We start from the raw sequence: 12,181 nt of genomic DNA on the forward strand, positions 1-12,181 counted from the left end.
CTCGGACGAAGTAGGGCATCAGTCCTACCTAGATCGAAATAAAGATCAACTCAATTTGAGAAAGACTCAATTCTCTTCACAGACAACATGAATGCTTGAAATTGCCCGAGGAAGCTACCTAGAAAAACGATTGAAAGCGCTTTTTAGGATCGTAAAGACGCCGCAACTCCACCAACTTCTCATAATGCTCCCGGTATACCTATCGAATCATCAGAGAAAATATTTCGAACCAAGAAACTCAGAGATCAGCTGAAATTACTCACCCCTTTCACGTCGTGGTAAGATGGCTCGAGGCCAGCAGGGTTGACTTCTGCCCGACTTTCCGGACCTAAAACCTGACCAGGCGCATCGTTGGAGATTTGACGAATGATTTTCTCCTGCTCCTCTGTGCCGTTCCCCGGACAGCTTATGATGAAAAGCAACAGGTGGTTCAGGTTGTTGGATCGAGGCCATGCAACCTCTGCGGTACCGCCAATTGGGGGTCGCTGTAAGTCGACTTATCAGTAGGAGGACAATGACGAGATGGAATGAGAACCTACAAGCAACAAGAACTCGAAGATGACTGAAGACATGTCGTGAATAGTCTGGTCTAGCTTCGCTATGTTGTCATAGACTGCAATCGCTCGCGCGATTGTGACACGATCCAAGTCGGAAACTGCCATTGGCGCGTAGAGCGTCTTCATTGTGCCTCGCATGATATTTGCATTTCCTTGTATGGGAATCGTGTTAACGTGGTATTCTCTGGAAAACATAAGAGCGTCTTACTCTGCATGTCGAGAACGCCTTTCATGTTGGTCACTCTTGTCCGGTCGATTGCCCCAGGCTTTTCAAGAACCCAACCGAAGGTAGCTCGACCATGCTCCTCACCCAAGGCGTCGTACAAGTGGAAGATTACCGTGTCACCCAGATCGGGCTCAGGCTTCTCCAGAACGGTATGCAAGAGTTGCTGTGGCATCAAGTACATGAAGTAGTTGACCTTCGGATGGGGCGTAGAGTGATTGAACTTGACCACCTCATCAATCATCTGCGCTAAGAGGTGACGAGGTAGGAGCACAATGCCCGACCAGATTTCAGTTGGATACGGATGCGCCCGAAGAAGAACTTTGGTAATGACTGGTTTTCTGTTAGCTGAGATGATCAAAAGTCTCAAGACGAGCTAGAACTTGTACTTACTACCAAAGCCGCCGCCGCCGCCGCGCAGGGACCAGAGAAGACCCGACTCCTGAGATGCCATGACAACAGTGCCATCAAACTTGACTACTTCTGCATCTAGGAAGTTGACAGGATCGCTGATGCCGCCGTACTCGGAGGACATCCAGGAAAGGCCGCCATTGAGGATAGATCCCGTGACTCCGATGCTAGGTGTACGGGCTGCAGGAACTGGATCTAGTTAGCTTGGATAGTGCTGTGGGTTACACACAATTGTATCACCTGAGTAATCGGGGTCAACTTGTTCCATGAACCCTACTACTTCTTCCCAAGTTGCACTCGCACCAACCGTAGCAATCTTTTTGGTCGAGTCATATTCCAGGCTCTTGAAGTTCAGCATGCTAACGATCACGTCTTTGGCGGAAGGCGATTTGAATCCATGACCGCGGATTGCAAATTCCAAGCTCGAGGAGTACAAAAACCGCACGATAGAGGACAGCTCTTCGATGGTGCTTGGAATGAGAACCACTGACGGGTAAAGCTGCTTCTGAATGGCAAACGGCTCCGAGTGAAGCTTGTATGACGGATCATCCGGTGTGATGACTGACCCCTGGCTCAACTTCTGGGTCACAGGCTGCAATGCAGCGAGCGTTGATGATTGAGTCTCATGAGACATGGTGGTGTTGGCAATGGAGGATGATGCTTGATAATCTTCAAGTCGAATGGGGGGATATCGTTCTCTTTTGATACGAAGAACCGGGAAACTATATATACATTTCTGATGTCATGCAAAAACTTGCATCAATTAGATAGTACCAAAGCTTTTCCCTTTCGCGTCTCGGTTTTAAGCCTAAGATTCCCCGGATGGAACACGACAGGGAAGAACTTTGGGAGAATGACATCTGCACAGTCTATTCGAGCGTCCAATGTTTTGGACCCTTAAGGTGTATGAATCTAATATGATGTTTTTATTCGCTAGGGTGACGAGAACCCGATGGGGGTGTCCGTACAGCGTCGACGGGGTCTCGGGTTACGATGGAAAGACTCGGATTTTGGAACAAGTGTTGCCGCTACGGGGATCGCGGAAACATCACGTTATTCTACCTAGTATCTCAGATCCAATGGAGAGATTTTGCCGTCTTTGGTGTAACTTGGGTAGTGAACTTACGATGGCTCGGCTCAATTGTTTATTGAAGTCCGTGACGGCCCGATTCGGCTACTAAGCGGAACGGACGTCATCAGACGAACCACGAGTAGATGTAAATACAAATCTGCAAAATAGTCAGCAATCATGATACGTAGCCCCATAGATGAGTTTTGGAGCTCTTGCATTATGAGCCGTTGAGTGGTTCTCTCGCGACTTCGTTGTCCGCTGGAATAGCGAAGAAGGTTGTCGGATTTGTAAGTGTCAGATAGTCAACTGCTCTGTTTGTAAGCTGTCTTTGAATGCTAAGGCGAAGAAATCTATAATTATGGTTCTATTGGTACCTGAAGGCATCTTTGTCCTCCGAAAAGTATTCGTCAGGTATCACAGCACCGAAGCTCCGACCAACCAAACATGAGAGTTGCCAAGATGAGCACCACAGCGCCCCAAACTAGCAAGGAGATGAGTCTCCTCCCTCAGGATCTCCGAGGTCAGAATGCCCTGGTAACGTAAGCTTCAGTGCCCTCTTGTGATTCGTTTTTATGAGTCATTGCGGATTTCCCTATGGACGGCCTAGGAGGTTGCTAATGATGGCGACAGAGGTGCTTCCCGCGGTATTGGCCGCGCCATAGCTATTCACCTTGCCAGTCGTGGAGCAAACGTTCTTGGTACCTGTGCATCCACTGAATCACTCAACCTATTCGAATCTCTCGAAAAGACCGTTCAACAGGGATACCACTCAAGTCCGTTCGGCGCCCCAAGAGTCACGGGATTGGTTGCCAATCTTCTTTCGCCAGACTTGGCCGAGACGATTGCCAACAAAGTCCAGGATGAGTTCGATGGCAAACTCAACATCATTATCAACAACGCAACCCACTTTGAGGCGCGGCCAGTCCGTCAACTTGATGCTGAATTCATCCAGAGGGTCTTGCTGGGCAATGTACAGTCTTTGGCGCTGACGATGGACGTGCTTCTCAGACGAGACTACATCCAGCCGGAATCCCGCGTTGTCAATATCTCAAGCGATTGGGCTCGTACCGCAGCAGCATCGTAGTAAGTTACAGTCAAACAAGAAGACCTTAGCGATCTCGGATTCCTGTGTTGATATTAACTTTACAAGTGCCATGTTGTACGCATCGACCAAATCAGCAATGGAATCTCTGACCCGATCTTGGGCGGATATTTTGAGCCAGGACACAACGACGCTGGGAACTACGGTGAACTCCCTCTCAGTGGGTGGTACGGCGACTGATGCGCTCACTGGGAGTGCGCCGCCGGATATGCGCGAAGCCGCATTGAAGGTTCTGGGCGAGGGAAAGTCAATCCATAACGGAGTCGGACTTCCAGATGATGTTGCCAAAGTCGTGGGTCTGGTCGTAAGCGAGGCGGCGCGCTGGATCAATGGAAGTGTCATTGCAGCCAATGGCGGCTCAGTCAAGATTTTATAAAGCTAGTAGCCTGGAAGCCGTTTACTGGCTACCGAGCGTAGCATTACAACGAAGCTATGCTTCGTAGATGAGATTAGACTGATAGAAGAATGAACAGATGCTCTGCCACTACCAAGAATTGACACGGAGCGTGTCATAGATGATGGCACTGGCAAGAATGTCGAGTACCTTGAGCTGAATGTCAAAGAAGAGGTTTCCATGATGTTTTGCCACCCCCTCCCATGCATTCAAAACATCCTGACACAGCTTAAAATCCCATGATGCACCGTGAGAGATCTCGACTGTGTGACCCGATACTTCGTAACGGAACAGAATCGCATCATTCTTCCAGGTCTTCCACAGTTCCATGACCTTGAGATTTGGCAAGTGCATTGCGGCCGCAGCAGCTCGTTGAAGTAGACCTTGGGTGTATGCCTCGTCGAGAGTTGAATCGAGGAGGGGAGACGTGAGAGCTACCGCTTCGAGAGATGACCAGCGGTCGAAACACTCCATCATCGGCGGCATGGATAATTGAATAACTTCATCGAGGAAATGCGCGGCGTCGAGAACATTCAGAGAGCTGAAAGAAACTAGGCGAGAGCATCCCAGTGCAGCCGCCCGAGCAATATCGCGGTTAGGACCGGGGTCTTCGGAAGGCTCATGTAAGTTGTCATGCCGAGCCTCCCATAACTTGACTCTCTTTACAGTAGGTGGAAGACTTTCAAGTAGAGCCATATTTGCCTTGTCTCTCCGGGATCTGTCTATCTGGTCAATGCCCCGCCAAGGTTCGTACTCAATGATTTCCAGATTATCCAAGCTCAGAAGAAGAAAACGAATGGCGTCTGCTGATAGACTTCGATAGCATACGTCTGTAACGCTGAACTTTTTGACTACTGGAACCCTCGGAACCACAGGGCACCCAGTTTCAGCCAGGCTTGTCAAGCTCGACGTGGGGGTTGCATTTTTAAAGTCGAGCAAATTTCCCATGAGACGCTTCCGTGCTCCCAAGAGGTCAGCGGGCTCAAGATTATCATAGGGTTCATCGGGATCATCATCCCCCTTGAATGGGTGGTAATCGTCCTCGGGCGAGTCGGCAAAGAAGTGAAGGTGAATGCCGAAGTGATCTTCGTCGCCGTAGCCTAGTTGCCATTTCGAAAGCGTTCTAAGAAGTGACTTGAAGTGCTTGTCAAAAATCCCATTGTTGTGCAATATCTCTTCGTCGTCCTCTTCCTTGCAGAACTCTTCGGAAGTATATGTCGCTAAGGACACATGGAGCCAGATCTGACTGACGTACATCTGACGACGAGGACCGACGAAGTCTCTGAGTTTGTCTATATCGTGGAGCCGCTCAAGTTTTAGACTCTTGAAGTTGCGCTTCTCGAAAAATGTTTGCCATTCTGCAGAAACGGAGGCTAGACGGCTTTTCTCCTGCGGCGTGTCTTTGGACTGCATCGCAAAGATGATCTCGAGGATCATTAATCGAATCTCTTGCGGAAAGATACTCCATCTGGATGAGGGTCCTCTATTCTCGTGTTCTCTGGGGCTGTTAAGGTCTTGTGACTGCTCGAGTTCAAGTGCAGGCGTTTGAAACGGCTTATCCAGCACGGGATGCTGGGCGTTGTTATTCATTCTATCGGGCCAAGGAATTTTTCAAAATGGTAGGTTGGCAAAACTGGAACATTGATTAGCTTCAATCAAAATTGTGATGTTGCTCAAGATTTGGACAAACTTACAAGATATCTGTAGCGATCGTCGAGGCGGAATGCGTGATCTGAAGTTCTAGGGCGATCGAAGGCTGGCCTTGGTATTCGAAGAAATGGTGATAGTCGTTGGATCAGCGGTACCCGTTGCACAATATTTTACTTGCAGTCGTCAACAATCCGTAAGGATGCGGGACTCGATCGTTACGTATGAGGTCAAGCAGCCTGATTCATGGAAAAAATAGTGCCTGTAGTAGCAAGTATCGCATCGGGGAGATGGTTTTCCAATCTAATATTGTTGCGGCTGATGGATTGAGTGGTGTACCAGCTGTCTGCGGCGCGTTTGTCACTCGCACTGTAGCTCGGAGTAGTGATGGCGATTGATGACGTGGATGTAATGGAGGAAGATAAAAACACACAAGGGCCTGCTCAAGAAGAAAGCCTGGAAGAATAAGCCTTGTTGTGCGCCAATGTAAAGCTGGTACGCAGGCGCAGCCGCGAAGACGGGATCACCACTGATCGGGAAGGAAGGACATGGAGATTCACTGGACGTCGACTGCTGCCATCGTTGTCTTCACTTTTGAGTCAAACTCAATTCTCAAGTAAAATGAGACTAATGTGTGTAAGCGCATGGAGTAAAAGTAGAAGAAATCCTTCACTTCAACCCGTGGAAAATCTCTGGCTTTGTGCTTCTTAATCTGTCATGAATGCCGCCGCGGCCACGAGAAGGAGTATTGCCACCGGAAGAGCCACCGCGGCCGGCTGAAGAGCTGGAACCGGAAGTGCCTCCTCGGTCCTTTGCTTGGGGAGAAGCGCCAGGGTTGGGCGGTTGAGATCCGATCGATGCCACCTTGAGTCTCTCGACGAACTTGGCCGGAAGGTTTCCCAGCTCATTCTTCTTGCCCAGCTTCGTCATGATGGTGCTACTGAAAGACAAGTACATGCTTGAGAAATCTTTCCACATGGTCTCGATGTAATTGTCTCCTGAATTCGGCCGGGGACAGTAGTGATTGGTCTCGATGAACGCCTTGACTGCCTTGTCAATGCCCGCGTCATCCATGGTGATATCATGGCAGTCATCGAAGTCAATCATCCACAATGAGGTGACTCTTCGGCCAAAGTCAGGGGGTTTGTGCGTCAGAAGTTCGTACGTGCTGGTCATTGGCTTCAGGGCCAATATATCGACAAGAAGGTAGTCAGTGCGAACAACCTGCTCCGCCACTGGAGAACTTCCGATGACGAACTCAACATCGTTGCCGTCAATCTTAGCTACCCAATGCATAACGGCAAGAGCATGAGCCATCCCCAGATACAGGTCGGCTGGCTTCATTTCCAGGTCCTTGATCTGGTTGGCGTGAAGCTTGAAGTTTCGCAGAGAGAAGAACTGGCCGCCCGTACCATACTTGATGCGGCCGAGATACGGTCGCACTAAGCAGTCCTTGTTGGCCTCGCTCTTCATCAACTGCTCTCGTCCTTGAGGCGGACAGAACTTCTCAATTAGACAGTGACGAACGGGCTTCGGAAGAGGGAAGATCCTTTCCATACAGAGAATGTGATTGGTCTCGCGGGGGGATCCAGATATATCTGGAAACAGTTCAAGATTCTCCTCCCAAAAGCTGTGAGAGGTCGGCGTGTCGAACTAGAAACATCTTGGAATTTCAACCTGTCCAGGATAGAACTTAATCGAATTGAACGCGGTCTCAATTCGCTTGTGCATGATGTATTCGTTCCACAACTTATCATCCTACTCCGTGAGAGGCAGCTTGTAGGCGAACGTGGTGCCTGGATGCTCGAACACTTTGCCGATGGAGCCGGTACCGATCTCCCGGAAGTTTGCAGCAACGTCAACTGCTGCTTGCTGACGCTTCGCAAAAGACGAAGCCGTGGAGATTGTTGACTTGGTTGAAAGCATTCGCTTGAGACAGACCTCGATTGTTTCTCCTTGAGTTTCAGCTTCAAGCCTTTCTTCTAGGTGAAGGTTAGCTATAATGGCCTGTTCCAAGGAGACAGCTCTCGAAGAAGCCGCAGTCTCGTCCGACTGATTCTGTGGGCGACGCTTCTCGAAGGCCTTAGGTAGGCGGGAAGAGCCTTGTATCGAAGGATCGTCCATCTTCGCGAAGGAGGTTGAGGTGATCCCAAGATATCTGAGTCGATAAAACCGCAGCCAGTGCTGCTTAACTACTGACAAAGTGCTATACTTCAGTAAGTAGGAGAACCCGGCAACTGATGGTGGAATAAAGAATCAGAATCAGCGACAATCACCAGAGAATATAGTCCATTCTTTAAGTACATGGTAATCTGACAAAGTACGCCGGTAAAGGCCTCATGGTGAAGAGAGAACCCCATGCAAAGAAGTCAAACTTCTTGAAGTTTTCTTTCGGCAACTTTGATTCCTCAGCTCTGTGCTTGGTTCAGCCTAAGAACCGCAGGTTGGTTGCAGAATCATTGATGAGCCAACCTTGCAATGATTCTGCAACGGAATGTTTGACGTCACGTAGTGTGTGATAGGCAGTGTGTAGCCGACAGAAAGAAAGCTTAGAAACGGCAAACAAATTCTATCCAGCACCTGGAGTACTAGAGGCAGTAAATACTTACTGAATCTCTGGATTCACACACGACTATGCTGCTAGGTCCTCCTAGCCCATCCTACCAGAAATCTGTTCCCTTGGTGAACCTTCCCTTTGTCTCCTCGATACACTCCATCAATCTCAGCGGCAGCCGACGCAAATCTTCCTCCTCGCCCTCCAAAATTCGCTCACTAGCCATCAGGAAGTGAGTCCGGAAGGCAGTCCAGAGTTCCTGATCCTTTGCGTTGTTGCTACCAGGTCGCGGATAGTAAGGGTCGTTCCGCCAAAAGCTTCTACAAGCTTGCTTGATTCCGTTGTCGTCCATTGCCATCATCCTGCAACAATCAAAGTCCAGGATCCACATAGCATGAGAGCCAAACTCATCTGAACGGAAGCCTACAGGACCCAAGCTTGATGTCGTGGGGGCTTCGCAGGGTGGCGATTGGCAAGTCCTTGGGTTTGCGAACACAAACTCAACGTCATTGGCATCGACTTTTGCGGACCAGTGCAGGAATGCGAGAGCCTTTGCCATTGCTACGGCGTACCCTTCAAGATCCAGGTTGAGAGTCTCCATCTGATCCGCGTGAAGTGGGAAGTTCCTCAGACTGAAGAATCTAAGTCTAGGTCTATCTTGATTGGTGTCTGTATTCCGAAGCTTTCTGCGCCCCAAGTAAGGTCGAGCGAGACAGTGGCTATTGGTCGGGCTGTCGGCAATCTCATCCACATCCACGTTTGGGTGAAACTTATGGGCCAACAGCTTGCGAACATCGCGAGATAGTGGTGGAATCTTCTCGCTGATGAGTGCGTTGCAACCCGTGTATCCCGCAGGAAATCTAGGGAGCATTTGATCCCAGGCAGTCGCATCGTGTCTGAGGAAGCCTTCACAGTGAGGCACATTGAGGTGGACTCTATTGGTACTATCCAAGCTTCGGATAATGTGGCGATGCATCGTGTATTCGTTTGCGATGGAACGACCTGGGCCGCCATCCTCGCGCTTGATAGCGAGGTTGCCCGCGGACCACACAGAGCCACAGAAGCCCTTGCCGATGGCTTCAAGTGGCAGCGTCGAGTGCGCGATTGTGAACTCGAACGTGTGAGGTGTCTGTTCGTCCATGTTTGCGTCAAGACTGATTATATTGGTGGTTGTAATGTTTGTGTACTGGGTGTTGTTTCTGTGTGCAATACTCTGAGAGGGGGGAGAGGAACAACCGGGGGGAAGAGTTGTCTTTATAGGTAAACCCATGGATATAGTTATGGCTGAAGCCTACCCGTTGCCTACCTGCAGACGCCCAGATTTGTGGTTAAGCCTACCCTTTGAGTTGTGTGACTCAAACATTTCATCGGTACCCTTTAGTTCGCAAACTTCTTTGAAGTTGAAGGCTGAACCTAAGTGGTGTGGCTCTGGGCCGACTAGGCATCAAGGTGAGGGGTTTCTTCTATAACCACTTTGGCGAGCAATGTGGCCGACTACGGTGTACAACAGGATTGATAGACGAAGACGCCTCAGTGAAGGCTCAAGAGAAGAAATCGTATATTGGGAAAAGAGCGAAGAGGCAAGGAGGTCCATTGAAGATGGAGTGTGCGCCCTTTGACATGGTTTTAACATGGTACCGATGTCGCGTAGCCATCACATGCCGCACCATTCTGTATTGGTATCATGGGAAATGTCTAAAGGTATAGTACAGTATCAATACAAACTGGTTTCTTCCAGGGGAAAGCGACTTAAACCTGGATGGGAGCAGGACTGAGGCCGACAAAATTGCTCTTTCGCGCTTTGTCCTGCCGTACCGCCCTGCGTTCAAATCTGTCCTGACCGCCCTTCTTGCGCTTTGCGACCCGTCTCTGTTTCTTCTTATATGGTGTGTCAATCATCCACTTATAGCCCTTTTCCCGGTAATACTCGTTGTCTTCCTCCAACGCCTTCTTTTCCGCCTCGCGGATGGCTAGAAACGCCCTTGCTCTCGCAGACTGATCCGCCGCATCGTCGCTCAGTCTCCTGCTGGCATCATCAAATGTAGCAGCTACACTGCTGGTGTAACTCTCTTCAAAGACATAGGGCTCGACAGTCCCTACCCTTTCGTAACTTGGTTTTTCAACCCAGTCAGGAAGGTCTGCAAGGGGCTGCTCGATTCTCTGCCGCAACCTGACCAGCCTTTCCACCACCCTCTTTTGAGATTTGATCTCGGCCTGGAGATGCCCATCCCACTGATCCTCTTCCTTCGCAAACTGCTGTTCATCGCGCATCGAGCCGAGCAGATGTTCCATGTTCTTAATCTTGTATTTGTTCTTCTTCTGGACATAGTCGCATACGGAGCGGTGCTGCGGCTTGCCCTGGCGTAGAAAGACGACGCCATGTGCGGTCACTGCGACGTTAGGGACGTGCCGTATGCCGGAGAGGTCCCCGCGAGGCACAGGGTGGCGCTCGGAGATGTAGACGGGTGGTTCGTCGAGGGGGGAAATGCGCTTGAGCAGGGGTGGCCATTTGGGCTTTGGAGGCTCGATTTTCGGCGGTGGCGATGTTGGTTTGCCTGCTTCTGATCTTGCATCACGAAGGCTCTTTTCGCGGAGGTACGTAAGGATTTCGGAGTGCTCTTTTGACGATGGGGTCTGGGCGCCTTTGAAGAGGTTGAGAAACTTGAATTGGAGTACTGTCAGTACTAGAAGGCGCTGCGAGCAAAGTACAGGAGTATCGCACCTTGTACCCCTTCGATAGCGCAGCAAGGACAAGACGGTAGCTCGCTTCCGTCTGATTGCGCTTGAAGCCTTTCTTCACGAGCCGTGGCAGCGGGTTCTCGACACCCTTGCGGAGTACATCGTTGGGGAGTGGCACGGCGCGAGCCTCGCGGACGAGAGCACGATATAAGGCGATTGCGGCGATACGATGGCGGGAGTTCTGAGCTGGTACGAAGTGAGATGGCATCCTCGCGGAAAGGGAGGCGTCATTCCCCCGAGCTTCGGTCACATTGCTGGTGTTGGTGAAGCTTGAGCTTTGCGATCGTTATGTTCTGGAGGGGAGATGCATTGACAAATGGGTGTCTTATCTAATCGGCTCTTATCGATTCTTATCGAGATTTACCTCAACTCAGGTACCTAAGGTAAGGTAGGTAGGTACCTTAGGTGCTTACTGTGCAGTAGGTATCTTACACCACAATTTACTGCTGGATAATACCAGGGCAAGACATTGATGTTGGCAAGATCCCTGTCAAATCATGAACAAATGCGATCACTGCTTTCCGATTCTCAAAGCAAAGATTACTTTGCTTGTTTTCGAGTCAAGCTGTTGTCCAAAGGTATTAAACCTGGCCACGTCGGTCGAATCAAATTTGGCCTCTGTCGTCGGAATCTGAAATGGCCTACCTAAGGTAGGTAGATTGGGTAAGTATCTTACACAGTTAGGGTAAGGTACTTACATAGTAGACGGGTTTTCGGATATTCTTTACGACTCTTCGAATGGTCATGAATCCCAACGTTCTATTAGCTGGACGGGAGTGCACCATCATAAAAGCCGCCGACGTATCCAGAAAGTTGCGCGGCCGAGACACCGGCCGCATATATCTATTTGGCTGAGATGATCGGTGTGTCGGTCTAGACGAGGCGGGTGGCTGACCCCTCGCGAACCACCCGAAAGGGCCGCAGTGACACGATCTCGCTGGTGTTTGACAGAATCCAGATCGGACACGCGCGGGGGTTGCCACACCCATACTCCGTATTCGCGGTCATAATGATGAACTTGTCGCACGCTCTCCAGAACCCTGAAAACCCCTTGGGGGTCACTCCCGGGGCTGCAGACAAAGAAGGGGTCCGACAAGGATATGGGGGACGGACCGAATGGACCGTCTCTGGCCCAGGGCATGCCTACCAGCAAACCTCCTCCTTCTCCTCTCCATCTCGCTACCTTATGCACAGCTCCCAACTATCATCAGTCCTCGAACGGTATCCTGTCTGCCTATCTTCGAATACTTAGCTTCTAGCTCGAAATTATTTCCAGCATTGGCTTGCTTTCTCAAAGTCCTAAAACTGAAAGAGCTAGAACATCCCAGAAATCCAACCGAACAACTCTCTCCACGAAGAAGCTGTTATTTGAGTTCCTCCGGTCGAAGGAGATGCTGTGACGATCCCACATCAACCTTTAGCTGAGCCGAGATCATGAGGCTGTTGCCAATGCGAGATGGCCCAATCAATCCCGAATAATGC

At 50.1% G+C, this 12,181-nt stretch overlaps 6 protein-coding genes across 6 annotated transcripts; 1 reads left to right on the plus strand and 5 right to left on the minus strand.

Annotated features, from left to right (window-relative positions):
* Positions 1-118: 118 nt before the first annotated feature.
* CABS01_15157 (uncharacterized protein) lies at positions 119-1,825 on the minus strand (the record flags this gene model as incomplete). Its single annotated transcript, XM_060548494.1, has 6 exons — positions 119-199; positions 264-485; positions 540-709; positions 766-1,113; positions 1,174-1,380; positions 1,432-1,825. The coding sequence occupies 6 exons, from the start codon at positions 1,823-1,825 to the stop codon at positions 119-121; spliced, it is 1,422 nt and encodes a 473-aa protein (XP_060392038.1).
* Positions 1,826-2,722: 897 nt separating this feature from the next.
* CABS01_15158 (3-oxoacyl-(acyl-carrier-protein) reductase) lies at positions 2,723-3,741 on the plus strand (the record flags this gene model as incomplete). Its single annotated transcript, XM_060548495.1, has 3 exons — positions 2,723-2,802; positions 2,894-3,346; positions 3,414-3,741. The coding sequence occupies 3 exons, from the start codon at positions 2,723-2,725 to the stop codon at positions 3,739-3,741; spliced, it is 861 nt and encodes a 286-aa protein (XP_060392039.1).
* A 108-nt stretch (positions 3,742-3,849) lies between these two features.
* On the minus strand, positions 3,850-5,349 carry CABS01_15159 (uncharacterized protein; the record flags this gene model as incomplete). Its single annotated transcript, XM_060548496.1, has 1 exon — positions 3,850-5,349. One exon carries the CDS (start codon positions 5,347-5,349, stop codon positions 3,850-3,852), a length of 1,500 nt encoding a protein of 499 aa, XP_060392040.1.
* A 726-nt stretch (positions 5,350-6,075) lies between these two features.
* CABS01_15160 (uncharacterized protein) lies at positions 6,076-7,530 on the minus strand (the record flags this gene model as incomplete). The annotated part of the gene is made up of 2 exons (XM_060548497.1): positions 6,076-7,036; positions 7,169-7,530. The coding sequence occupies 2 exons, from the start codon at positions 7,528-7,530 to the stop codon at positions 6,076-6,078; spliced, it is 1,323 nt and encodes a 440-aa protein (XP_060392041.1).
* Positions 7,531-8,066: 536 nt separating this feature from the next.
* On the minus strand, positions 8,067-9,101 carry CABS01_15161 (uncharacterized protein; the record flags this gene model as incomplete). The annotated part of the gene is made up of 1 exon (XM_060548498.1): positions 8,067-9,101. The coding sequence occupies one exon, from the start codon at positions 9,099-9,101 to the stop codon at positions 8,067-8,069; it is 1,035 nt and encodes a 344-aa protein (XP_060392042.1).
* A 608-nt stretch (positions 9,102-9,709) lies between these two features.
* On the minus strand, positions 9,710-10,907 carry CABS01_15162 (uncharacterized protein; the record flags this gene model as incomplete). Its single annotated transcript, XM_060548499.1, has 2 exons — positions 9,710-10,621; positions 10,683-10,907. 2 exons carry the CDS (start codon positions 10,905-10,907, stop codon positions 9,710-9,712), a joined length of 1,137 nt encoding a protein of 378 aa, XP_060392043.1.
* Between the last annotated feature and the right edge of the window lie 1,274 nt (positions 10,908-12,181).

The sequence above is a fragment of the Colletotrichum abscissum genome (assembly GCF_030869225.1).
Source record: "Colletotrichum abscissum strain IMI 504890 chromosome Unknown Scaffold_63.1, whole genome shotgun sequence".
Taxonomy (NCBI): Eukaryota; Fungi; Ascomycota; class Sordariomycetes; order Glomerellales; family Glomerellaceae; genus Colletotrichum; species Colletotrichum abscissum.